Source organism: Rutilus rutilus, assembly GCF_951802725.1.
Source record: "Rutilus rutilus genome assembly, chromosome: 1".
NCBI lineage: Eukaryota > Metazoa > Chordata > Actinopteri > Cypriniformes > Leuciscidae > Rutilus > Rutilus rutilus.
This window is the reverse complement of record NC_140209.1, coordinates 1,832,631-1,859,891: the sequence shown is the minus strand read 5'-3', so window position 1 is coordinate 1,859,891 and position 27,261 is coordinate 1,832,631. Positions and strand designations below refer to the sequence as shown.

Genomic DNA, 27,261 nt, shown 5'->3' with positions numbered 1-27,261 from the left:
TCTAATGTTGCCTGAAGGGCCGTAATTATATTTGATCGTACTACAGTATAAGTGTGACCTGCTATCTGTGATGTTGGTGGTCATTCTTGGTGCTCTCTTCTAGCCTCTGCATTATCCATCTTGGTCTCCTGGGCCCAAGGTTGTTGTGAAGACTGCCTTGGTTACACCGGAATCTCCCTCAACGTTGATGTTTGCTGCCGAGAGTACCGTAACTTTCTCCTGTGGGTTGGACGACTGCTGTGACCTTCTGGACGTGTCCACTTGACTTTTTAGAGGGAGGACAGCTGGAGCGAACTGCTGGAGCGAACTGCTGTGAAGCCACCAAACCTTAACCTTTCTAAATGGCTTCAGAGACATAATTTTAGTGAACTCTTTCCCCTACGTAACACTATTTCTAGTTAGTACTTGCTGTCCCAATAAAGACTATTTGTTGTATCCACACATTGACTGTCTGTTTTGTTCCTGTGGCTGGGACCTGATTTATTCTATTTAGCGTTGGTCACTAGGTGACAGAACCAATCTCTCAAAGCACTTTATGATAATTGGTGTCAGAGCGACTGGGCGATAGTCATTCAGACATTTTACTGACCGTTTTTTGGGCACGGGAATAATGGTAGTTAATTTTAGGCATGTTGGGACAACAGCCTGCTGCAGAGACAGATTGAAGATGCTGGTGAACACCCCCGCCAGTTGGTCAGCACATGACTTCAGCGTGCGACCTGGAACTTTGTCTGGTCCTGCTACTTTATTGACATTTGTCCTCTGTAGCGTGGATCTCACTTGTTGGCATTCGAAGACAGGTACCGGCTCCTCTATGGGTGATGATGCTGTCTGGATTTCCATGCTGTTGGAGTGACCGTCAAAGCGTGCAAAGAACTGGTTCAGGGTGTCAGGAAGCGTGGCATCATGGCCGGACAAGGAGGGGTTGTTCTTCTAGTCCGTTAGAGCTTTAATGCCTGTCCACATACTGCGGGATTTGTTATCTTTAAAATGGCCCTTGATGCGTTGTTGATACCTGTGTTTTGCTGCTTTGATGCCCTTCTTAAGATCTCTTCGAGCATTACTGTAAGCCAGCCTGTCCCCTGACCTGTAAGCAGCATTCCTCACTTTCAGTAATGAGTATACATTCCCATCAAGCCATGGTTTTTGATTTGGGTACACCATGCTGGGATTGGTCATTAACACAATGTCAGTTCAATGTCCTTGAACACCAGTATAATTTTGTAGTCGATCTAAGAGTATTGTGTGATCTATAGTATCGAATGCAGCATCAAGTAAGATCAAGTAAAACTAGTATTGAGATGCAGCCTTGGTCAGAAGCTAAGAGTAAATCATTTGTGATTTTAACGAGCGCAGTTTCAGTGCTATGGTGCGGCCTGAATCCTGACTGAAACTTTTCATAGATATCATTTTCTTGCAAGAAAGAGCCCAGTTGAGCGGACACAACTTTTTCTAATATTTTAGACATAAAAGGTAGATTTGAAATGGGTCTATAATTTGCTAGATTATTATGATCTAATTGTGGTTTCTTAATGAGAGGTTTTATAACTGCCTGTTTAAATGTTCTTGGAACATGACCTAAAGATAAAGATGAGTTAATGAGTTACCTAGAGATTGGCATGGGGTACTTTCCATAAGATCATCTCTCAATGCAAATCAAACTAGCTTTTAGGCTAACTGAAATAAAACCATGCCAATCTCTAGGTATGGTGAAGGCTATGTGATGATGTGGGGCTATTTTAATTCCAAAGGCCAAGGGAACTTTATCAGGATGCATAGTATCCTAATTTTTTTTTTTTTTTAAATACTTAAAAATAAAAATCTGCCTGCCTCTATGGGAATTTAACATAAGGGTGTACTAACTTATGCACCATGTATTTTAAGGAAGAACATTTATTTATTTACGATACATTATTCATTCACAAAGAAAATTGGTGTCCTTAAAGGTTGGATTTTTCCTAATTTTTTTAATTAAGGCATTACGTTCAATTTCCAAAATATGATTTTTTATTCCTCTTTTTAGTCAACTTTAGCATGGGTGTATTCACTTATGCATAGTACTGTATATATATATATATGTATATATATATATATATATAGTCTATGTGTGTGTGTACATGTATATATATATATATATATATATATATATATACATTATATATATATATATATATAATTTTATAAACAATATAGAAAGATGGCGACAGGTGTGGCGGTACATGCTAGAGCTGCTGCTAGCCCTTGTACAAAATCTTTGATTTTTATTAATACGACTGTTGTTTGAAATGTGTACGACTACGATACGCTGCATCAAACATAAAGGCTCTCAGAAGGACATTAACAACATTAAGGACTGTCTGAAGGTGCTTAATGAGTGCGGTGAAAACATTCCCAGGTTTGTATCACACTACCTGGATGAACTTCCACCTGTCGGATTTGGCAGCAATGGCCCTGGAAGCTCAGGCCAGTGTGAGCGAGAACTTGGGTAGCTCGACATGAGAACAGCAGCCGATAAACCGAAATAAATCCCGCCGCTCTGTGGTGGATAAACTATTGGAGACATGCTGCTGGGCCAGCAGCCATATCACCCTGTAGCCCATAGGTCGGCAAGTAAATTTGGCCGCGGGCAAATATTTTTTTTAGCCAGTAGATGGCGGGCCAGCTACACGGAGTAGGCCTATGGATACAAATTAAATACTCTATTTAACTACTAAATAGTAAATCGAACTAATTAAAAACAGATTACAGATTTGGCCGCGGGCAAATATTTTTTTTAGCCAGTAGATGGCGGGCCAGCTACACGGAGTAGGCCTATGGATACAAATTAAATACTCTATTTAACTACTAAATAGTAAATCGAACTAATTAAAAACAGATTACAGCCATTTTAATAAAGGTGTGAATGGCAATCATGCCTCATTCGCTTGCAGTCTGACTTTTGAACTTTATTCCTTTTTTTATCATTATTATTTATTCGGGACACACACATAGGCCTACACACCTAAGGTTTAAGGAGGTCTGCGCGGGACTGTTTTTTTCGTCCCACTCCCACAAGCCACAAGGTTATATTCAGCAACCGCTTAAAATACACTCGGTGTTCACCCGCTTTATTTCCCGACCTGACAGGTCTGCAAAATTTAGATCTCATTTCCATAATCTCACATTCAAATGTCTCTAACGGAAAGAGAGAGATTAAGTAGCCTATAATAATTATAAATGCTATACAAAAATTGTGTCCGTGTCAATATAAATATTATTTTAACATTGTACTGTCAGCAGAGAAAAAAATGTCACAGAAAAAAATAATGAAATATAAATAACATATATTAAATAGGACAAAGCCTATCACTCAAATTTCTAAGCAACATAAACGAAAACCATATTGCCCTACTGACAAATGAAGTAGGCTATTTTCTGCCAAACTATTTCAAACATCCTTGCAAAAAAAGAAAGTTGTTGACTGACAATGGTTTCAGTACCAAACAGCTCCTCAGAGCTAGGTGTACAGGTGGTCAGAATCAAGTGCGGATACGCTGTCAAAAGATGTTGGGAGTGGGCTATTGTCAGTCAGACCGTCCGCTCTGTCCAAAGTATAGGTACACCAGAGTTCCGACCGCTACCGTCTTTATACTTTAAAATTTAATCCCGCACCGCTGCCACCGCATGATTCCTTATGGGCGTTTTGCACAGTATGCGGCGGTGAAATCGCCGTGCGGCTAGGGCTTTCCTCAAGTTTCATTTTAGTTCAGGAAATAAATAGGCTACTGGAAAAACAAGTTGTTTTTCATTTTTTTTTTTTGGTTTCAATTTGAAAAAACGATTGAACGAATGATACACGGGGCCTATTTGTAAACCGTTATTGTAAAATAAAAATAGGCTGATAAAAAAAAAAAAACGGACTTCCAAAATAATCCGGCGGGCCAGAAAATATTGCTGGCGGGCCAGTTTTGGCCAGTTTCCGAACCCTGCTGTAGCCCAAGACTGGTCTCCCACTGAAGCTGAGCAGGGCTGAGTCTGGTCAGTACCTGGATGGGAGACTCCTGGGAAAACCAGGTTGCTGCTGGAAGAGGTGTTGGTGAGGCCAGCAGGGGGCGCTCACCCTGTGGTCTGTGTGGATCCTAACGTCCCAGTGTAGTGACGGGGACACTATACTGTCAAAGAGCACCGTCCTTCGGATGAGACATTAAACCGAGGTCCTGACTCTCTGTGGTCACAAAAAATCCCAGGATGTCCTTCGAATAAGAGTAGGGGTGTAACCCCGGCATCCTGGCCAAATTTGCCCCTTGGCCCCTGTCCATCATGGCCTTCTAATCATCCCCATATACTGATTGGCTTCATCACTGTCTCCTCTCCACCAGTAAGCTTGTGTGTGGTGGGCATTCTGGCGCAATATGGCTGCCATCGCATCATCCAGGCGGATGCTGCACATTGGTGGTGGTAAAGTGATAAAGACTTCTATGGGGCGAGTGACTCTGCCACTGACTTAAGCACTGGATTAGTTCATGGCAGAATACCTGGCGGCGTTGACGTACCGTGGCACAAGAAGTTTGATCAGACTGGATGTTGCCTGGGCTATAGGAATTGTGTTTAGTTATGGTGGAAAAAAATTCATCATCCTGAACATCTATACACCCCATGAGAGTTCCCAGAATGAAGATGAATATCTCAACAGGTTGGCCTGTGTCTTTTATTCAAGATCAGGCTTCCACCTGCTTTTTTATTGTGGGTGATCAAGCAGGCCTCTGTACAAGACCAAGATGAACAAAGCCAAGCCAGGTGTAAATGAATATGTGGAAGAGTTTCATGCGGAGGCTAGAAGGGCTTTTAAAGCGTGGGCTGAGTATAGACATAAACATGGTCCCTTATTTGAATATAAGAAACGGGCAAATGCACATTTTAAATATGCCCTACGTTTCATAAAGAGGAATGAAAACACAATGAGGTCTGAATCACTTGCAAGGAAACTGCAAAAAAATAATTCAAATGATTTCTGGAAAGAAGTCAAAAGAATGCATAATTGAAAACATCTTTGCCAACGCATATTGATGGTGTAAGCGGTCAAGAGGAAATTACTCAGTTATGGCAAGGCCATGCATGTGCCGTGGTGCTCTCGTAAAAAGAGCTCAATATGTATATATTTTTTAAACATTTCTGTCTTAAAATGCGTTAAAATAACATTTATTGGGGTTTCTTCAAAGGTAGCATGTTTTTTACAGTAACTGGGTGATGAACTGCCGTGAGGTGAACACGTTTTGGAGTTTAGTGGAGCAGCTCGACCCGCGACCGGCAGATCTGACGTGCCTCACGCAGCATCCTGGTTTTGACGCATGCTGCCTGAACCGGTTTGTTTTGCGAATAGCTTACTCTCATTTCAGGCAGGATCACGGTCCTCTTGAAGCCAGCACACACGAGTACGTTTACAATTGAGTTATTTCATTCATCACTTCTGAATCTAAAATAACATATAAACAGGACAGGACAGGCAGAAGAGCAGGAATGGGAATGACGTGAAGGAATTGCATCGGAAATAAGTCGTACCTGGCGTTTAAAACCCATACTGAACCGACGCAAGTCTCCAGGGTCATAGTCTAAAGCAGTGAAGTGTTCGCCGCATATGACGGCTGACTTTGTCACAGAGGCAGCAGTAAAATCTGCCCGCTTCGTAGCCACAAACCTCACCCAGGCACGAATCAGCCGGTTTTTCTTGGGGAAACTTGCGGAGCCTCTGCCCTGTTTTTGATGTATTCGTACATCCCGCACAAACACAATAGTTAACCAATTTTGCTAGCTAGGTCTCCAGTATAACTGCTAGCCTACTTGCCGTTAGACTAACGGTAACTCTAGGCTTGGAGTCCCTCATATGACGTCACGCCCTGCCTAGTGGAAGGGAGGGGTAGTGCTTAAAACCACTATAAAAAGTACCAACTTTTCATATTATATTCAGCATTTTGGTATAAAAAACATACAAAACAATGGTGGGCGGTTCTTATCTTTGTTTAATAAGCACATTGCATTAACCAGCAATTTACACTTTAAGTTTCTAATTATGTTCATCTACTAAACAGTTAATTTTATGTTTAATTTAAAAGTGTGTGCAATATTATTTATAAGTATCGTTTGTTTGCCATATGCTATATATAAGCACTAACATTTTTTTTCTTTTTTTTTCTTAGAACTGGGTGTGTTGACCAGTTTCGACAGTCGTCTTGCCAGATCTATCCAAAGAGGGTGTAACGTGTTGGCTGTTTTTTTTTTGTTTTGTTTTTTGTTGTTGTTTTTTGGTCTCTTAAAGTTAATTCACTCACTAGTTCCTCTCATTGGGCTGGGCAATGTACACTTTTCTCTTAGACATTGATTTATCCTCTTAAAACTGTTATCATAATTTTAAACAATATAATGCAGCATCATTTCAAAAATAAAGATTCTCATTATTTATTTTCCCAGATGCCATCCAAGGTGTATATGACTTTCTTCATCAGAACAGAAATGCATATATTTAATCTGTAGGAAATTCAAGCTTCCTACATGGATCCATACTATGCAAGAAAATGGGTTCCAGCATTGTGATTATTGTAAGAAACAAATCAACAAGTAAAACATTCTCTACTTTAAACTAGTGCTTCTGACCAGGGCTCTGATACTGTTTGAAATATCAGAATATTCATGTGAAGTTCATTCTTCTGTTTGCAATCAAAGCATTGTTTTCTACACACTTTAACATGCCAACATACTTGCGTTGCACAGCTACGCAATGAATTTAGTGCAGACAGGAAGAGCTTTTTTGTTAAATCTTTATTTGTTTTGTTTACACCTATTGTGTTGCTACATAAGATATTAATTGATCAGGTTCATGCATTACTTTTGGACTTTCCAAATGATTGTCTTTCAGTTTCATGGTATGCATCTAAAGATTTTGAATTTCTTTCTAAAAATGTTTGTGTTCTGCTGAAGAAAGGCAGTTGTGCACATCTGGGATTGTATCAGGGTAATAGAATCATGAGAATTACATTTTTGGACAAATTCTTTAACCCTCTGGGAGTCACTTGTTATCTTTGCGGTCAAAAGTGACCGAAGAACACCAGAGAGTTAAAGGATTTGTGTTTGTTAAAGCAAGTGCTATTTTACTTTTTAACTTACTGTTTGTATTGCTGAGATTCAGTTTGGGTCAGTTTCAGCCAATTTGTAAATGGCCATTTTTTGCTTGTGTTTTAATAAATAGAAAATGATGTACCATAATCTAGTTCTTCTTTATTTATTTTCTCTACATCTTGCGAAAAATAGTTTGATATGTCGATATACATTATATACTACATATACTAGAAATGTTAATTATGTATTATGTTTTTTATGTATTGTAGAATTATTGCTGTAACCATTGCTGCAAGTACAATTTGAAACTATTGAAATGGTAGAATTACAGTAAATGGCTGGAACCACAGCTGCCAGTATTTTACTGTAAATATACGGGTGAATTTTTTAGTGTATTAATAAATGAAACATAAAACACACCAGCATAAAAAACAGAAGTTTTAAATCATAGTATTTTTCCTGACTTAAAGCAAACAACACACTCTCCAGAATAAACTATTAGTCTTTATCAGAGAGCTGTTCAAATCACTGACACACTCTTAATATGAAGATAATTCTTCATCATCAGATGTTTGAGTGACACTATGTCCAGTATCAGGAATAATACAGTATGATCTGTGTGTATCAATACACAACTCTGAGATCACAACGTGAATGTGTGCAAGAATAAACTGAGCATGTTCAAATGAACTCTTTCCAGACTAATTCCACTAAATGTCTTTAGAGAAAATACAGATTTCTTTACCTGTGAGAAGTGAAGAGAGAATGATCAGTCCCAGCAGACACAGATCACACTTATCAGCCATTTTCTGTTTCTGTCAGTCTTTCTCTTCATTATATATAGTTACAGCTCCTCCTTTAAACATCATCAGCTCCTCCTGTGGTTATTAACTTCCTCTCATCTGACCAACCAACCATCAAATAAACATAAAGCCTAATGTTGCAGTGCATGATGGGAACCACCAATCAAAGCTCATCCATGTCTCCCAAAATAATCATTATTGCTAATATAGCGTATAACTGTTGAGCTGAGAGAACCTGAAGGTAGTGATGGTGAGATGAAGCTTCATGAAGCTTTAAAGCTTTCCAGCCTGATGTGTGTAAAAGTGGTTGATTTCTCCAGGTTTGGAATGCACACAGCGCCACCTGCTGGTCAATGCTGATATCATGCTGAACAAATCCTCAGTGGTGTGTTATGGAAATTAATTTGACTTCATGCGGGGCTGCCAATGCTGAGAATCAGGCAATCGACACTTTTCACTCGCTCTCACGACACACATCCAGTTTCTCACGCAGAGGAAAATCATGAAGCAAAGAGGACTGACACCGACAGACAAGGTTACTATTGATATGAAACACACTCTCATCTCTCAGATTCTGTCCATTTTATCACGAAATTCAACAATAAATACGGTTTTGGCGCTTGTAAATGTGTCGTGACAGATCGCTGTATCTCCTGAACCGATCATCTCTTACTCTTCACTAGTAGTTAATAGCAAATAAACACGAATGAACAATAGGTGTGTTGAAAGATACAGTACAACTTACCGAAATGTAAATCCCTCATACATAATATCCATCAGTCAGTGTTTTTCACCCGCGGAAGAGCTCAATAACAGCTGGAGAACACTATAACCTACACGTGACGTTACATTTACCTCAGGAACATTAATGACCATAGCACGCTAGTTGGCTAGACAAATTAGCTAGAGGAGTATTTAGCTAAATATGTGCACTATATTACATATTTATTATATATATTTTTTGTTATTTTTTTTACATATATCGTTAAAATATTATAACATTATAAAACCCTATTATATTTTATTTGAGTTGTTATTTTTAATAATAGTAAAAGCTGACAGGGCATTATATATTTACAGCATTAGGTAAGATTTTTTTTTTTTTTGAGAAAAATGAACATGTATCTGTACCTAATATTTATTGAAATTAATCTATATCGAATCAAAATCAAAGTCAAGCAATAATAAAAACAGTAACCTACCAGTTATTGTACCATGTAAACATTGTAACGATATTTTTAGTACTTTTAGAGCACAACAGAAACTTTCCATATCATATTCTCCTGATGACGACATTTTCACATTCAGATCGTTAATCGACTTTATTACGTGTTAGAAAGCAAAGGATTAACAGCTCGGGTCAGTATGGTTTTCGACCAGGTAGATCCACCTTAGACACACTAATAAGATTAGAAACTGATGTAAAAATATATATGCAATTTATTCTGGAATAACTAATGCCTTATACTGTATGTAGAAGCTTATATATGTTATTAACCACGATAGTAACTTTGCAAGAGAAAGTGTGGTATAAGAAAAACACTGCAACTTGCTTTATAAAGGTTTTTATTATGGATCTGGTTTATTAAGAAAATCACTGCAACTTGTTTTATAAAGGTTTTTATTGTGATAATGCATGAAAGAAATGACTATACTATATGCAAAGCATTTAATCAAATGAAATAAATTAGGTAATAGAAAGCATATATCTTAGTGAAGTAGAAATGGAAGTATTACCTGTTCCTTTACAGACTAAGCGTAGAAGACGACAAAGCATCCGAGCCAGGAGGAGAAGAACAAAGGAGAGGAGGGCTCTTTATAAGAAGGTCTTGGAAGAACTGAAAGAGTTAACAATAGATCAAGATTTTGGATTGGATAAAGCGTCTATAAGTGATTGAATATGTGATAAGGGGGTGTGATATGAAGTATAAAAAGTACAGTGTAATATGTCGAGGTCAGACGCTGTAAATACCCTGGCAGCCTCTCCTCAGTTCAACTGTCCTAGCCTGACACCTAGAGCTGAAGCTTGTGAACTGCTCAGTTTATGCTTTGTTTTTGATTTATTTTATTTTATTATAGGGATGCACCGATTGGGAAATTCTGGGCCGATACCGATACCGATGTTTAACATAACAACTTGGCCGATGGCCGATGCCGATGTTTTTTCTTTTTGTTATTTATTCCTTCTTTTGTGCCACGGAAACATACAAGTCTTTCGGCTCTTGATCACACTATCCTAGAATGAGCACAAATTCAATCAGACCAATTTATGAAACAAAAAAAACCTTTAATGTCACTTTCTGGTTGACAGTTATAACCTTATTTATAAGTTCTTTTTTCAGTTGTTATGAGGAGCAATATGAGAGAGAAATTTGGTAATCATTGTCTGACCCAACAAAAAAAACATTATAATATTCATTTTATTTTTCGTGTTCGCATTTATGAGGGAAAAAACACGGGTGAATGTTCATACCAAAATATTAAATTTTAAGCGCGCACGCGCTCTTCTGCGAGAGAGAGAGAGAGAGAGAGAGAGAGAGAGAGAGAGCCCCGACCGCGCGCGCGCTCTCACTCACTATTCAGAGCGGTCAAGCTTCCCCGTACTTTTTGACAAGCGTCCTTGACAGGGAGGCCAGAGCTTCTTTGCAGCTCAAGTCGGCGGCGGTGTGTACAGGTAACTGTACGTTCACACCGCCGCCGACTTGAGCTGCAAAGAAGCTCTGGCCGCCCTGTCAAGGACGCTTGTCAAAAAGTACGGAGAAGCTTGTTGACGCTTTGGCCGCTCTGAAGTCTGTGTCACACCATGAAATGTAAACAGAAAAAAAAAAAAAAACAAGCAATACATTGACACTAGAAACCTTTTATAATGACAGCATTTTTATAACCGTTTTAGTCACATTTGGTCGGAAAAAAAATTATTTTGATTAATATGCGCGAGGGAGAGCGAGCAAGACGTGTTGTTTGAAGACGGTGAAGGTGAGTGAGTGCGCGCGCGCGGCTGGGGCTCTCTCTCTTTTGTAACTGGTCCCTATATGAAAATAACGTCATAAATTTTATATAATAACGTCATAAATTTCGTCATAAATGATAGGAAACCCAGCAACAGCGATTATCAGTTTCTCCTCCATTTTCTCGGAACTAATGTTTTGGTAGGAACGAAAGTTTACATCGTATGTTTCTCCGGAATCAGCCAGCGCGAAGGACGTCTATATTCTGATTGGTTGCTGGCGTTTTGCCGCTGCTTGCCGCTGAACCGCGTCATAGCTCATTACCATAAAGTTGAGCTTCTCTCAACTTTCAGATTGACGCTCAAAACGCTCAAACCGCCCAAAACGCGACGCCGATGGATTTGACGCTCCTTGCAGCTGAGAGAAGCCAGCTTCCATTGAAAATGAATGACTTCCGGTAACTTTGGAAGCTCAAGTCGGCGGCGGTGTGAACGCACAGTTAACGCTCTATCTGTTGACGGCGCTGAGGGAAAAGCTCCCGCCACTGGAAGAAGCGGTCGCCGCCCATTTGTGTCCTCCTGCGCACCCATCAAAGCCGTGCAGAACGTCTTCAGCACTCGCGGATCGTGCATACTCCGCCGCTTCTTCTGCTACACACCATGGTCGTTCTTTTCTCGAGAAAAGGAGTTTTCTCATAGAAAAAAAATAAATAAATGCGTCATTGTACCCAGCACTTCTGAAAATGCACTTCCGAATGCGTCTCTGTCCCCAGCATATCAAACCAAACTGACGCCCATGTGACATCGGCGAATGTCATTTTTATTTCCCGATGGCCGATGGCAGTTAACGAGGCAAATATCGGCCGTTACCGATGTTCAGCCGATGCATCGGTGCATCCCTATTTTATTATGTATTATGTAAACCTATTAATTTGGAAATAATACAATTACTTATAATCAGTATAAAAAGAACCAGTCTGCCGTGAGTCTCTGCTGTATAAAGAGTTGAGCTGAACTAAACCAGTCTTTCGACTGAGTTGTAAGTATGGAAATTTATATACTTATTATTTAGAACGAATTCAACTTACTTTAACTAACCTGAGAATTAACAAAATAAGGTAGAAGGTGTTTAAAATTATACACCATAAAACATAGTAAAGAGGTATATTATGGATTTATGAGATACAGCGTAAGGGAATATGTACCTAAACCAATGAGATGCTATAATTGTCAGGAATTTGGGCACATGGCTAATGTATGTAAAGGAAAGAGAAGGTGTGCTAGATGTAGTGGGGATCATGAGTGTGGAAAGTGTGGGGAAGAAGTAAGGCCAAAGTGTTGTAACTGTGAGGGAATCATAGTGTGGCATTTTGGGGATGTGAAGTGATGAAAAAAGAAGTTAAAGTGCAACAGAGAAAAATACAAGGAAACATTTCGTATGTTGAGGCTGTTAAGAGAACTGAACAGGAAAAGAAGAATCAGAGCGGAGAAAGTATAAAAAGGGTGACAAGGGAAGATCATCAAGAAAAGAAGGAAAAATGGGAAGAGAAGATGTTCTGCCCTTTACCTCAAACGCCTTGCTTGAGTATGCAGTTATATATAACACCTCTTAAAGACAGAAAAAGGGATTGTTTCCACGGTTTACTGCTGCCAAAGGAATAACGTAAAACTGTAAAAATACAAAATACAGAATCCTAAATGTACAGAGTCAATTACATGTTTGCATAAGCACAACAAAGGCTTTCACATTGCATATAGTTAGCATCAACTATAACAGAAACAGATTTTTTTTTTCATTTTTGTACAAGCTAATATGATTCTTTAGGGTCTAAATTAAAAGTTTGTAATATACTTTAATTAAGAATTCTCATTAGTATTGTAAGAAAACACTCATTTTACCTGGTCAAAAACAGCTCTGTTTTCAGCACGCCGTTTAAGTGCATGTGTCTTTAAAAGATAATGAGCTGTGCTGACCCCGCCCCTCTGCTCTGTGGAGCCCCGCCCCTCTGTTCTGTGGGCGTACACCGTAACACAATAACACAATAACCATAACGCGTTGTTCATTATAAACGTGGGATTATGAATTATATTGAGAACGTCGTACATAGAAAACATGCAGTAATGTACCCTGAGTGTAAACCTTAGCCGCATTCATCGTGAAGCGTGCAAGCGATTTGCAAAGATTAATATAAAGGTTAATAAAACGTTACACTCACTTCAGTTCTTCTGGAGGTGCAGCAGGAACATGAATAGTTGGTACCGATCCTTTTTTCAGGAGCAGCTTCTTAGCAAAACCAGCTTTATACTGACCCTCATTTGTAAAGCAGTCTGGTGTGAAATGATTTGCGCAAACACGAAAGCATTGCTGTTGATCGTGGGGAATATTCCCTTCGAAAACAAACTCAGCCACTGCGTCTTCAGCGGTTCAGATTTAGGAACATCAGCATGATGCTGTGTTCGTTATTACACCCAAGAACAGAACACCATTCTGCTCATAGACAGTGCTCCAGCGTATCAACAATGACCGCGCGCGGAGTATGATTGACAGCTCACTCACGAGCGAGGGCGGGTCTGTGTTGAAACGCTGCTGTCAATCAACAATCGTGGGTGGGGCGTCTGACCGTGTGACGTCACAAGATCGAACGGCTTGATTTGAGACGGGAAAACATAAGGAGATGGATGGATCCACTGGATGGATTTTTATCATTTTATGATGGTTGTGTACAGGCACTGCCAACACACATTTCAGTACAATCAACTTGTAAAAGTGCATGTACCATTATATATGCATAGGAATTATAACGTAGCAATATCTACATACCATAATTGCCTTCAAAACAACTTAAATAAAGGAGCAATAGTAGCCATGACTAGTGCTGCACGATTAATCGTATCGCAATCGCGATGTCAAGCCTACGCGATTATATGACGCAAAATGCTGCGATTTTATATTAAAACAAATTAGCGCTGTTAACGCACTTATTAATGCAAATGCTTTTAAACCATTCATGCCCGATAAGACATAAAACAACGAGCTGCCTGTGAATGTCCTCCTGACACACACACACACACAGATAGACGCGCGCCAGTATCAACTTCTCTTTCGCGGTAGAACGAACACACATGTATGCCAAAATGAACGCGCTGCCTGTCAATATCCTGACTGTGACAGACAGAAAGACTCGCGCTAATATCGTGCGTGCGCACAAAACAGCATGACAGAATACAGTTCTCTTTCGAGCTTGAACGAACAATAACACACACAATTATTACAAAATGTCTTTTTGTCGAGTGTCTTCATAACATAAGAGTAGTCTTATGATGAACATGAAGAGTTGTGATGACTCGTGAAAGAATGAGGCGCGTGTGAGATCCGCGTCTCTGACAGCAGCTGGTCTTAAAGGGACAGTGCACAGTAGCCACTAATTATATCTGTCGCTAAAGGTAATCTTTTTTTTATTTTATTTTTTTACCCCTGACATGTATGGTTATATGTACTCTTGTATGTAAATTATGTTTTGTTCTTGTTAAAATGCAATAAATAAAAAAATATGTTGCTAAAGTTAATCAAAGAACAAAGGGAGCAGAGAAAAACACTCACTGCTCTTGACTAAAGAACTTTTTTCTTTAGGCTGATTATCACTAATCTGTGTGTGCATTTATTTTCCTTTAGAACCAAGCAAGTTGACTCATGAAACCATTTGTTTATTATATCGCATATCGCAATCGTAATCGCAATATTGACCTCAATTATCGCAATATGACATTTTCCCCAAATCGTGCAGCCCTAGCCATGACCGCATGCTCTTCTTTGCTGCTGGGCTCACATTTGTGATGTCATCATATAAGGACTTTAACGATGTTATATGCAATACCCAACTTTGAACAGAAGGGGTCACTTTACTACAACTTTTATATCAAATAAATGCAGAATGTTCATATAGAAAAAGCACAGAAGAAGAAAATAGTGACATTCATAGCAGGGGTGATAAATGCTACGGCTGAAGTCAGGTCTAAAAGTGAAAGAATTCAGATTATTGTTAAAGCAGCAATACATCACTTAGATATGACAGGATTAAAGTGGGAAGAAGTGAGGGATGAACTCAGTGTACAGTCGAGTCAAGAGACAACATGTGTGGGTTAATAATTTCAGTAATGCTAATCCTTCAATGGAATGCAAGAAGCTTGATTGCAAATGGACAAGATTTTAAGCAAATTATTAGGAGTAGAAGAGAAAAAACAGATGTTATACGCATTCAGGAAACCTGGTTAAAGCCTCATTTGGACTTTATAATATATGGGTACATATCAGATAGACAAGATAGGTGTATTTTAAGCAATTTATTAGGAGCAGAAGAGAAGAAAAAAAATTGTAGAAAATTAGATATAAACAAACTGGAGGAAATAGAGGGGCAAGACAATAATAATATTGTATGGTGTGGGGATTTCAATGCACATAATGCATTGTGGGGTAGTGAGAAGATGGATAGTAATGGACAAGTAATCGAAGAGTTATTGAATGAGGAAAACTTAGTATGTTTAAATGATGGAAGCAAAACAAGGATAGAGGTTAATACTGGGAGGGAATCTGCACTTGACCTCACATTGGTGTCCAGTAGTATCCTACTGTATTTCTGACAGTGTACGGTGGGTGAATGTCAAAGTGGGTTTAGAAGAGGTAGGAATACTATGGATGCAATATTGTGTTTGGAAGATAACATAAGAAAAGCACAAGTAAATAAAGAGACAGCAGTGGCAGTATTTTTCGATGTAGAAAAAGCATATGATATGCTATGGAGAGAGGGATTAATGATTACATTGTATAATATGGGAATTAGAGGAAATTTTCTTAACTGGAAAAAAGGAAGAAATATAGAACATGTAGTAAAAAAAAATACAAGAAGGGATCCAGCAGGTTGAGAAGTGGGGGATAACGTGGGGTGTTACATCTTCTATAGAGAAAACTAAAGTGATGTTTTTTACAGGGAAGAAAATCAAGGAAAATATTAATATAAAACTATATGCAAGTAATTTAGAGAGAGTTAAAACATTCCGGTTTTTAGGAGTACAATTTGACACAAGGTTAACATGGGTAGAACATATTAGGAATGTAGAAGACAAATGTAAAAAAGTAGTAAATATAATGAGATGTTTAACAGGACTAGAATGGGGAACAGATTATAAGTCACTGAAATATATATATATATATATATATATATATATATATATATATATATGTAAGTTTAATAAAATCAAGGATGGATTATGGAAGTGTGGCATATGGATCAGCAACCAAATCTGTACTTCGGAGGCTTGATGTAATACAGGCTAAAGCACTGAGATTATGTTTAGGAGCAGTAAAAACATCGCCAGTGTGTGCTCTCCAAGTCGAAGCGGGAGAAATGCCATTGAACATTCAACGTAAACAATTGCTTGTAAATTATTGGGTAAATCTAAAAGGACATGGAGATAGTCATCCAACTAAAAGAATACTGCAAGCTAATTGGGAAAGGGTGAGAGCACAAAAGTTCAGTTTTGGGTGGATAGAAGATGAGGCAGCGAGAGAATTGGGAGTGTGTGAAAAGGAATTCTGCACAACTGTAATATGGCCTGATACACCGTCAGTCCGTCAGTCATAGCAGTAAGTAATAGTACAGATCTGGTAGCGTAATTTTACAGATATATAGATTTTAAATATAAAGAGTATGTTCAGATTTATACAGACGGATCAAAGGATCCAGAAACAGGAAAGACTGGATCTGCTGTTTACATTTTTAATCAAAGAGCTGAGATAAGCAGACGAACCACAAATGATCTGAGTGTGTATGCAGTTGAATTATAGGCTATTATGATGGCCCTAGAATGGATTGAGAAAAAATAAATAAAAAAGCATTAATTGGAAGTAATTCAGTGTCAGCTTTATACAGTCTCATGACTGATATATCTAATAGTCATCAGGATTTACTGTATTCAATTTTGATAATGTGCACAAAAATAAAGGAAAGAACGCTATGAGATTCAACTGACTTGGATTCCTGCTCATATTGGCATTGTGGGTAATGAGAGAGTGGACAAGTTGGCCAAACAAGCTGTTAAAGGAGTCATAACCTAGTATTACATTGGATACCTACTGCTGTATTATAGTCTTTCAGGCCCTTCTAAAAAAGAAAAGTGGAAAAAAAAATAAACACAGACCTACTTTTACCCTTATTTCTGAAGGCATTATTGTCTCGCGAGATCAATGCGATGTTTTGGCTGTCGTGGACGCTCTATATGGCTCTGCACGCCAGTTGAAAGGGTTGTTGGGACAGCGTCATTAAAAATGAATTTCATCCACTGGTCCCTGGTAGGGTCTCCCAAGGTAAACAGGTCCTAGGCGACGGGTCAGACTAAGAGCGGTTCAAAAACCCTTATGATGACAAAAAAAATGAGGACCGTGACGTCGCCCGGTATGGCGCAGCCGGGGCCCCACCCTGGAGCCAGGCCCGGGGTTGGGGCTCGTATGCGAGCGCCTGGTGGTCGGGCCTCCCCCCATGGGGTCCGGCCGGGCTCAGCCCGAAGGAGCGACGTGGGGCCACCCTCCCGTGGACCCACCACCTACAGGAGGGACCGTAAGGGGCCGGTGCTAAGTGAATCAGGTGGCAGTCGAAGGCGGGGGCCTAGACAACCCGATCCCTGGACGTGGAATCTAGCTCTAGGGACATGGAATGTCACCTCACTGGCGGGGAAGGAGCCTGAGGTTGTGCGTGAGGTTCAGAGATTCCGACTAGAGATAGTTGGGATCACCTCTACGCACGGCTTGGGCTCTGGAACCACACTCCTCGAGAGAGGATGGACTCTTCACCACTCTGGAGTTGCCCATGGTGAGAGGCGGCGGGCTGGTGTGGGTTTGCTTATAGCCCCCCAGCTCAGCCGCCATGTGTTGGAGTTCACCCCGGTGAACGAGAGGGTCGCTTCCCTACGCCTTCGGGTCGGGGATAGGTCTCTCACTGTCGTTTGTGCTTACGGGCCGAACGGCAGTGCAGAGTACCCGGCCTTCTTGGAGTCTCTGGGAAGGGTGCTGGAAAGTGCTCCGACTGGGGACTCCGTCGTTCTACTGGGGGACTTCAACGCCCACGTGGGCAGCGACAGTGACACCTGGAGGGGCGTGATTGGGAGGAACGGCCCCCCTGATCTGAACCCGAGTGGTGTTCTGTTATTGGACTTCTGTGCTAGTAACAGCTTGTCCATAACGAACACCATGTTCAAGCATAAGGGTGTCCATCAGTGCACATGGCACCAGGACACCCTAGGCCGGAGGTCGATGATCGACTTTGTGGTCGTTTCATCCGACCTCCGGCCGTATGTCTTGGACACTCGGGTGAAGAGAGGGGCGGAGCTGTCAACTGATCACCACCTGGTGGTGAGTTGGATCCGATGGCGGGGGAGGAAGCTGGACAGACTCGGCAGACCCAAACGTACTGTGAGGGTCTGTTGGGAACGTTTGGCCGAATCTCCTGTCAGAGAGATCTTCAACTCCCACCTCCGGCAGAGCTTCGACCAGATCCCGAGGGAGTCTGGAGATATTGAGTCCGAGTGGACCATGTTCTCCACCTCCATTGTCAACGCGGCCACTCGGAGCTGTGGCCGTAAGGTCTCCGGTGCCTGTCGAGGCGGCAATCCCCGAACCCGGTGGTGGACACCGGAAGTAAGGGATGCCGTCAAGCTGAAGAAGGAGTCCTATCGGGCCTGGCTGGCTTGTGGGACTCCTGAGGCAGCTGATGGGTACCGACGGGCCAAGCGGACTGCAGCCCGGGTGGTTGTGGAGGCAAAAACTCGGGCCTGGGAGGAGTTCGGTGAGGCCATGGAGAAGGACTATCGGTCGGCCTCGAAGAGATTCTGGCAAACCGTCCGGCGCCTCAGGAGGGGGAAGCAGTGCCCTACCAACGCTGTTTACAGTGGAGGTGGGCAGCTGTTGACCTCGACTGGGGATATCACCGGACGGTGGAAGGAATACTTCGAGGATCTCCTCAATCCCGCCGTCACGTCTTCCATTGAGGAAGCAGAGGCTGAGGGCTCGGAGGCGGACTCGTCCATCACTCAAGCTGAAGTCACCGAGGTAGTCAAGAAACTCCTCGGTGGCAAGGCACCGGGGGTGGATGAGATCCGCCCTGAGTACCTCAAGTCTCTGGATGTTGTGGGGCTGTCTTGGCTGACACGCCTCTGCAGCATCGCGTGGCGGTCGGGGACAGTACCTTTGGACTGGCAGACCGGGGTGGTGGTCCCTCTTTTCAAGAAGGGGGATCGGAGGGTGTGCTCCAACTATAGGGGGATCACACTTCTCAGCCTCCCTGGGAAAGTCTATGCCAGGGTACTGGAGAGGAGAATCCGGCCGATAGTAGAACCTCGGATTCAGGAGGAACAGTGTGGTTTTCGTCCCGGTCGTGGAACACTGGACCAGCTCTATACCCTCTACAGGGTGCTGGAGGGCTCATGGGAGTTTGCCCAACCAATCCACATGTGCTTTGTGGATTTGGAGAAGGCATTCGACTGTGTCCCTCACGGCGGCCTGTGGAGGGTGCTCCGGGAGTATGGGGTCCGGGGCCCTTTGCTAAGGGCTATCCGGTCCCTGTACGACCGGAGCAGGAGCTTGGTTCGTATTGCCAGCAGTAAGTCAGACTTGTTCCCGGTGCGTGTTGGACTCCGGCAGGGCTGCCCTTTGTCGCCGGTTCTGTTCATAATTTTTATGGACAGAATTTCTAGGCGCAGCCAGGGGCCGGAGGGGGTCAGGTTTGGGGACCACACGATTTCATCTCTGCTCTTTGCGGATGATGTTGTCGTGTTGGCCTCATCAAGCCAGGACCTCCAGCATGCACTGGGACGGTTTGCAGCCGAGTGTGAAGCGGCTGGGATGAAAATCAGCACCTCCAAATCCGAGGCCATGGTTCTCAGTCGGAAAAGGGTGGTTTGCCCGCTTCAGGTTGGTGGAGAGCTCCTGCCTCAAGTGGAGGAATATAAGTATCTTGGGGTCTTGTTCACGAGTGAGGGAAGGATGGAACGGAAGATTGACAGGCGGATCGGTGCAGCTTCTGCAGTAATGCGGTCCCTGTACCGGTCTGTCGTGGTGAAGAAGGAGCTGAGCCGCAAGGCGAAGCTCTCGATTTACCAGTCAATCTACGTTCCTACTCTCACCTATGGTCATGAGCTGTGGGTCATGACCGAAAGGACAAGATCCCGGATACAAGCGGCCGAAATGAGCTTTCTCCGCAGGGTGGCTGGGCGATCCCTTAGAGATAGGGTGAGAAGGTCACTCGGGAGGAGCTCAGAGTAGAGCCGCTGCTCCTCCACATCGAGAGGGGTCAGTTGAGGTGGCTCGGGCATCTTTTCCGGATGCCTCCTGGACGCCTTCCCGGGAAGGTGTTCCGGGCATGTCCCACCGGGAGGAGACCCCGGGGAAGACCTAGGACACGCTGGAGAGACTATGTCTCCCGGCTGGCCTGGGAACGCCTCGGTGTCCCCCCGGAAGAGCTGGAGGAAGTGTCTAGGGAGAGGGAAGTCTGGGCATCCCTGCTTAGACTGCTGCCCCCGCGACCCGGCCCCGGATAAGCGGCAGAAGATGGATGGATGGATGGATGGATGGTCCCTGATAGTTTCGTCCGATTTTGGGAGATAAAACACATTTACATGTTTTTTATGGCAATCAACCACAGAGCAAGTCCGGTGTGCACTCGGTTTCTCCATCTTTCTCGACTGAACTGAATATGAGGGGGAGAGGGGAAGGGCGGGCTTCCTGCTGTGGTGTCCATATATGGTATATCCTACTACCTCATGACGTCAAGAGGGAGCTGAAATCAAAATCTCGTATTTGAGTGGGCGTGCACGCGCGCTGGTTTATTTACCCTGAGGTAAACAAACGCTTCACTTTTAAATATCGGCTTCCCGGCCAGTGTATAATCGTTAGTCGATCATAACATACATTGATTCTCGTGGAAAAGTGAAAATTGCAGGTTATGACTCCTTTAAAAACGAGAATATTGAGGCAAATATTAAGTTGTCAAAATCTGAAGGAAAGAGTGTAATATGGAAAGAAGCCATTAGAGAATGGCAACATCAGTGGGACAGGGAAACTGAAGGGAGACATTTGTATGCTATTCAAAATAAAGTAGGGGTTGTGAAGAACAGGGGAGGGAATGGAAAAGCAGAAATAGTTATGACAAGATTAAGGATAGGTCACAGTAATCTGAATAGTATCTGGTTAAACAAAGTTTAAATAAATAAAAATAAAATAGCACACTACACATTATAAGGAAGCACCCAACTGGTTTTTGTGGTTGTTGTCAGGTTGCAGAAACTATAGAGCATGTGTTGTTGAGTTGCAGACAATATGAAGAACAGAGGAAAAAGATTATGGAAAAGTTAGGAAAAGTTGGAACAATAGGGACAAGAGTGAAGGAAATACTGGAAAGTGGGGAGAATGAACAAAGCAGAGGAAATATTTTCTTTTTTTATCAAGAACAGGTCTGATGACACAATATTACATATTTATTTTATAAAAAATGTTTTTACATATATCGTTAAAATATTAGAACATTATCATAATAAAAATACATTCTATTTATATTTGAGTTGATATTTTTAATCTTTAATAATAGACTAATACCAGCTGACAGGGCTCTCAGTGTGTTTACAGCATTAGGTGATTTTTTTCTTTTATTCTTGAGAAATTAACATTCATCTAATGTACCTAATATTTAATAGCGAGAGATTGAGAGAAAATAGCCAGAGACTGATAACGGCCGTCAGAAGAGAGAAATATGTAAATTTGTCATCACTCCCACTAGGCTTGGGCGGTATTCGAATTTTGATACCGTTAAACCTCCTCCCTATTTTACCGGGATATACGGTATTACCGTGACTAATTAAAAATTATGACATAATGGGCTCAGATGGCGTCACCAAACTGTTGGCTTGTGCCTACACCGTTCAGAAACTGAATGCCAGATCGGGCAAAAAAACAACAACAAAAAACAACAAAACAAGCCCAACCCCTGCACGTTGTGTCTGAGTCAGGCCGACGGCATTAACTGTTATTATGAGCCGGAGCCCACCATTATTCAACATGATATCTGTGTGCGTGCAACAAGCAAGAAGTGCCTTTGTAATCCGGTGACGCGTGTCCATTGATTTTTATTAATAAAACTTTTCTGCAAAGATGGAAATTGACGATCTGTAGTGAACGCCCTATAGAGAGAAATGCACATCATTACACAATCAGAGAGTGGCCTTTTTCTTTTCGTTTTGAATTGTTTCGTTTAATGAAATTGACGATCGCCATCTCCATAGTGAACGCTATAGAGAGAAATGCACATCATGGATTACAGAGAGTAGGCTAGTCTATTTCTTTTCGTTTTGAATGGTTTCGTTTACTGAAATTGACGATCGCCATCTCCATAGTGAACGAGAGAGAAATGCACATCATGGATTACAGAGAGTAGGCTAGTCTATTTCTTTTCGTTTTGAATGGTTTCGTTTACTGAAATTGACGATCGCATCTCCGTATGAACGCGCCTAGAGAGAAATGCACATCGTGGATTACTTAGCCTAATCAGTGAGTAGCCTATTTCTTTCGTTTTTAATTGTTTCGTTTAAAGAAATTTCAAGCTTTATTTATATATATATTTGTCATGTCTGTGAGGCATAGCCTACGCTGAGTTTCGGTTAATTTATGAGATTTCAATGCAAGTGACCGCGGCATGCCCATCATGTCATGATTATATTTAATCCAGGCAATTGGTTGATGAAAATTTTTGTAAAATTTAGAAACAATATATACAAAACGAAATTCGTTTTAAAGAGGCCTTTTACAAAACGAAATTTATTGAAGTGGTCAAATCGTCTGACTCCCGATGCATCCCATCTTATTTGTGCCGTTCACTTTTCATGATCAACAAAGATGGAAAAAATAACATTATAATATTTTAACAAATACGAAACTTAATGTGCTTATTTAATGAACTCGAGAACAAAATGCATCCTTGCAGCAGTGAGTGGGGGTTGTTTCGGAGATGCGACATTAGGTTAGAGGTGTTTACATCTCTCGCGGTCACCTTTTTATTGCACAATTTACAAATTGCCTCGTCGGTATTTACCGCCTCTCCCTTCTCATTCGGTTGGAACCAGAAATATTGCCAAACTGCAACCACACATAAGCATTTTTTTAGGCAATAAATAAATTATATATAATATAGGCTATATAAGTGCCGGTAATGACGGTATTGAAACTGATACCGGTGCTATTTTAAGATCCCGCGGTATCCGATATTACCGCAATACCGCCCAACCCTAACTCCCACAGCCGCTGTATTAGAAACACCCTCACAGCAGAATTAACTAGTTTTTTGTAATTTGATACAAAGGTAATATAATACAACCCCAAATCAGAAAAAGTTGGGACACTGTACAAATTGTGAATAAAAACAATGCAATGATGTGGAAGTTTCAAATTTCAATATTTTATTCAGAATACAACATAGATGACATATCAAATGTTTAAACTGAGAAAATGTATAATTTTAAGGGAAAAATAAGTTGATTTTAAATTTCATGGCATCAACACATCTCAAAAAAGTTGGGACAAGGCCATGTTTACCACTGTGTGGCATCTCCTCTTCTTTATAACAGTCTGCAAACGTCTGGGGACTGAGGAGACAAGTTGCTCAAGTTTAGGAATAGGAATGTTGTCCCATTCTTGTCTAATACAGGATTGTAGTTGCTCAGCTGTCTTAGGTCTTCTTTGCCGCATCTTCCTCTTTATGATGCACCAAATGTTTCTATGGGTGAAAGATCTGGACTGCACCCGGACCCTTCTTCTACGCAGCCATGATACTGTAATTGATGCAGTATGTGGTCTGGCATTGTCATGTTGGAAAATGCAAGGTCTTCCCTGAAAGAGACGACGTCTGGATGGGAGCATATGTTGTTCTAGAACTTGGATATACCTTTCAGCACTGATAGTGCCTTTCCAGATGTGTAAGCTGCCCATGCCACACGCACTCATGCAACCCCATACCATCAGAGATGCAGACTTCTGAAATGAGCGCTGATAACAACTTGGGTTGTCCTTGTCCTCTTTAGTCCGGATGACATGGTGTCCCAGTTTTCCAAAAAGAACTTCAAATTTTGATTCGTCTGACCACAGAACAGTTTTCCACTTTGAAACAGTCCATTTTAAATGAGCCTTGGCCCAGAGAAAACGCCTGCGCTTCTGGATCCTGTTTAGATATGGCTTCTTCTTTGACCCATAGAGTTTTAGCTGGACATGGCGAATGGCACGGTGGATTGTGTTCACCGACAATGTTTTCTGGAAGTATTCCTGAGCCCATGTTGTGATTTCCATTACAGTAGCATTCCTGTATGTGATGCAGTGCCGTCTAAGGGCCCGAAGATCACGGGCATCCAGTATGGTTTTCTGGCCTTGACCCTTACGCACAGAGATTGCTCTAGATTCTCTGAATCTTTGGATGATATTGTGCACTGTAGATGATGATAACTTCAAACTCTTTGCAATTTTTCTCTGAGAAACTCCTTTCTGATATTGCTCCACTATTTTTCGCCGCAGCATTGGGGGAATTGGTGATCCTCTGGCCATCTTGACTTCTGAGAGACACTGCCACTCTGAGAGGCTCTTTTTATACCCAATCATGTTGCCAATTGACCTAATAAGTTGCAAATTGGTCCTCCAGCTGTTCCTTTTATGTACATTTAACTTTTCCGGCCTCTTATTGCTACCTGTCCCAACCTTTTTGGAATGTGTAGCTCTCACGAAATCCCAAATGAGCCAATATTTGGCATGACATTTCAAAATGTCTCAGTTTCAACATGTGATATGTTATCTATATTCTGTTGTGAATAAAATATAAGTTTATGAGATTTGTAAATTATTCCATTCCTTTTTTACTCACAATTAGTACAGTGTCCCAACTTTTTCTGATTTGGGGTTGTATAAAGTACAGTGTTATAAATGTAAATACATATTTTTAAAAATGAAAATATAATGCATAAGCATTTCACAGATTCTATGTACACTAATTGTATAAAACAATTCTGTCAGTACACCATAAGTTATAAAAATGAACTAGATCAATGTGATTAATGTCATTCATAGTTTCCATCCTTATGTTGTGTCTCCCTCTAGTGGACAAGCAACATTTATTCATTATACGCGTTTTAAAGGTGAACTAAGTAACTTTTTTACCTTAACTGAACAGCTTCGGAGTCATTGGAATGGTTATAATACTTATTTCGGGTTGAATGGTGGTCGTTTCGCACCCCCCTGGTGCCCGTGAGCGGAAAATTCGCACTTGCAACTTTGAGACGGCGGGCCGCCGGCCGCCGCGTCAGGAAGTATCGCGTGATATCAGGTCTCGCGATGTAAACAATTGCTTTACGGCCAAAAGAAATCTGCTCAAATACTGTCATTATAGCGCTCCCTCACGCTGTCCGAACCCGAAGGAAGAAGACGTTTTAAAGAATGTCCCATCTGCTTTGATGTCGTTGATCTGCTAGCCTCTGGTGTCTGAGAATCACCAACGAGTTTTTTACAACAGTGTTGTCAAATATCTATTCCGAAGCTGTGGGGGGAGCTCTAGAGAGAAACCTGCGAGCAAAAAGCGAGAATACAGCGAAGAAATCCCGAAGCTACTGAGTGCTGCTTTAAACACTTATGAAAATAACATATAATTACAAAATATATATAAATATAACATTCATGCATTTATAACATTTGGAATTTTTTGAAATTTTTACTTTTTATATTATAATATTACAAATTTTTATTTTCCATTGGTTAATGTTACTAAATCATGATAAGTAGTTTACTGGATCAATGCCATTATTTCCATTCATAGTTTCCATCCTTATCCTATGTCTCCCTCTAGTGGGCAAGCAACATTTATTTATCATATATGTTATAAACATGAAAATAACTGTTACGTTCCTCCAGATGGTAAGTCCAGGGGGAGGAGGAGCAACAATATTTGAAATAAACCAGGGCAAAAGAGGACAGGAAGTCAGATTGATGTGCAAACTGAAAAGTGTATTTGTTACAATATTGGCAAAAGAAAACCAACACAAAACTACTCTCTCAGAAGAAGACAGCGAGCAAACAAAGTAAGGCAACAATAGACACAGGCTAAGTAATTGAAAGAGCAAGGTTCAACGCTAAAGGAACAACAATGAACAGTCCTCTCTCCACTGAGGAGGTTAAAAGCCAGACACTGTTCTGGACTCACAAAAGATCCAAGTATTCAACCCACTGGTTGACTGGACTGTCTCTGTTCTGCTGGGCTGACTGGTTGGCAGTGGTCTGCTCACGGATGTTCTGATACTGCAGTGTGAAAATCAAGCCTTCTTATCCTCCAGGCACTGAGTGTTGATCAGGCACACCTGCGGCCACTCACTCATGCAACTGAGACACGGACCGTTTCTCAATACCAAGTACGCAAACTTCGGACTTGAGTCCTTGGTAGTTCGGACTTGACAAGTTCGACTCAGGAGAACGAACCCCGAAGACGGAAGGACTCAAGTCCGGTAATTCTGAAATGGAACAGCGGCGTACTTGATATAGCGTCACTCAGCTCGCTCTGGCTACTCCGGTTATCTCTTTATGTACATATTTAGGCTACAATAAAACAAAATATGTTATAAACCACCACTCGGCCTCTTTTCATTTTCATTTAAAAAAATCTTAAACATATTAATGGCCACACAAATGTGGTTTCAGGCAACGCAATTGATTATCTTCGCTGCATATATTTATAACAACACGAAATATAAAGCACAACCCTGACTCTTTTTGTATTCATTTTAAAAATATGATACATAAAAAAAAAAACACCCCAAACCAAACACACGTCCCTTAGGGTCGTAACAATAACATATATTTAAAAATATATATATAAATATATTAGTCATGCATTTATAACATTTGGAATTTTTAGAAATGTGTACTTTTATTTTATAATATTACAATTTGTGATTTTCCATTGATTAAAGTCCAACTGAAATCAAAATTGACCCTATTTACTTTGTTAGCGCATATTACTAGTCTTGTGGTGAACAATTAATCCGTGCAAGTTAATACACAGAAAAAAATGGTTTGCCGTCGTAATCTTTAATCAAAGTCTGAAAAGTTACTTCCGGTCTGGAATGGCGTCCCTTCTCTGATGATGTAGGTTTGACGGCTTGGATTGGGATACGCTTAACCACTCCTCAAACCGTTAGTCTGCTATGAGTGAGAGATGGAGAGGAGGAGCGCTAGAGTAAACTCCTGCCCTCTGTTCAATATTCCCTTTCACTGGGAAATACGTCACAACACTGGACAAAAGTCGTTTGCAACTTCCGGTTCACGCGGACTGTAATCTGTTATCTTTTTGTTTTTCTTTC

At 41.2% G+C, this 27,261-nt stretch overlaps 1 protein-coding gene across 3 annotated transcripts in view; it reads right to left on the bottom strand.

The window, feature by feature from the left end:
• LOC311301636 (uncharacterized protein) overlaps positions 1-27,261 on the bottom strand; it is a 170,530-nt gene that overhangs the window by 69,497 nt on the left and 73,772 nt on the right. The window contains exon 1 of one of the 3 annotated variants that reach the window (XM_084426912.1): positions 7,835-7,914. The exons of the other annotated variants lie outside the window; for them this stretch is intronic. Within the exon in view, the coding sequence (XP_084283038.1) occupies positions 7,835-7,895 (61 nt within the window). The 5' untranslated portion in view covers positions 7,896-7,914. Of the gene's footprint in view, positions 1-7,834; positions 7,915-27,261 lie in introns of those variants that run through there. 3 annotated transcript variants of the gene reach the window in all.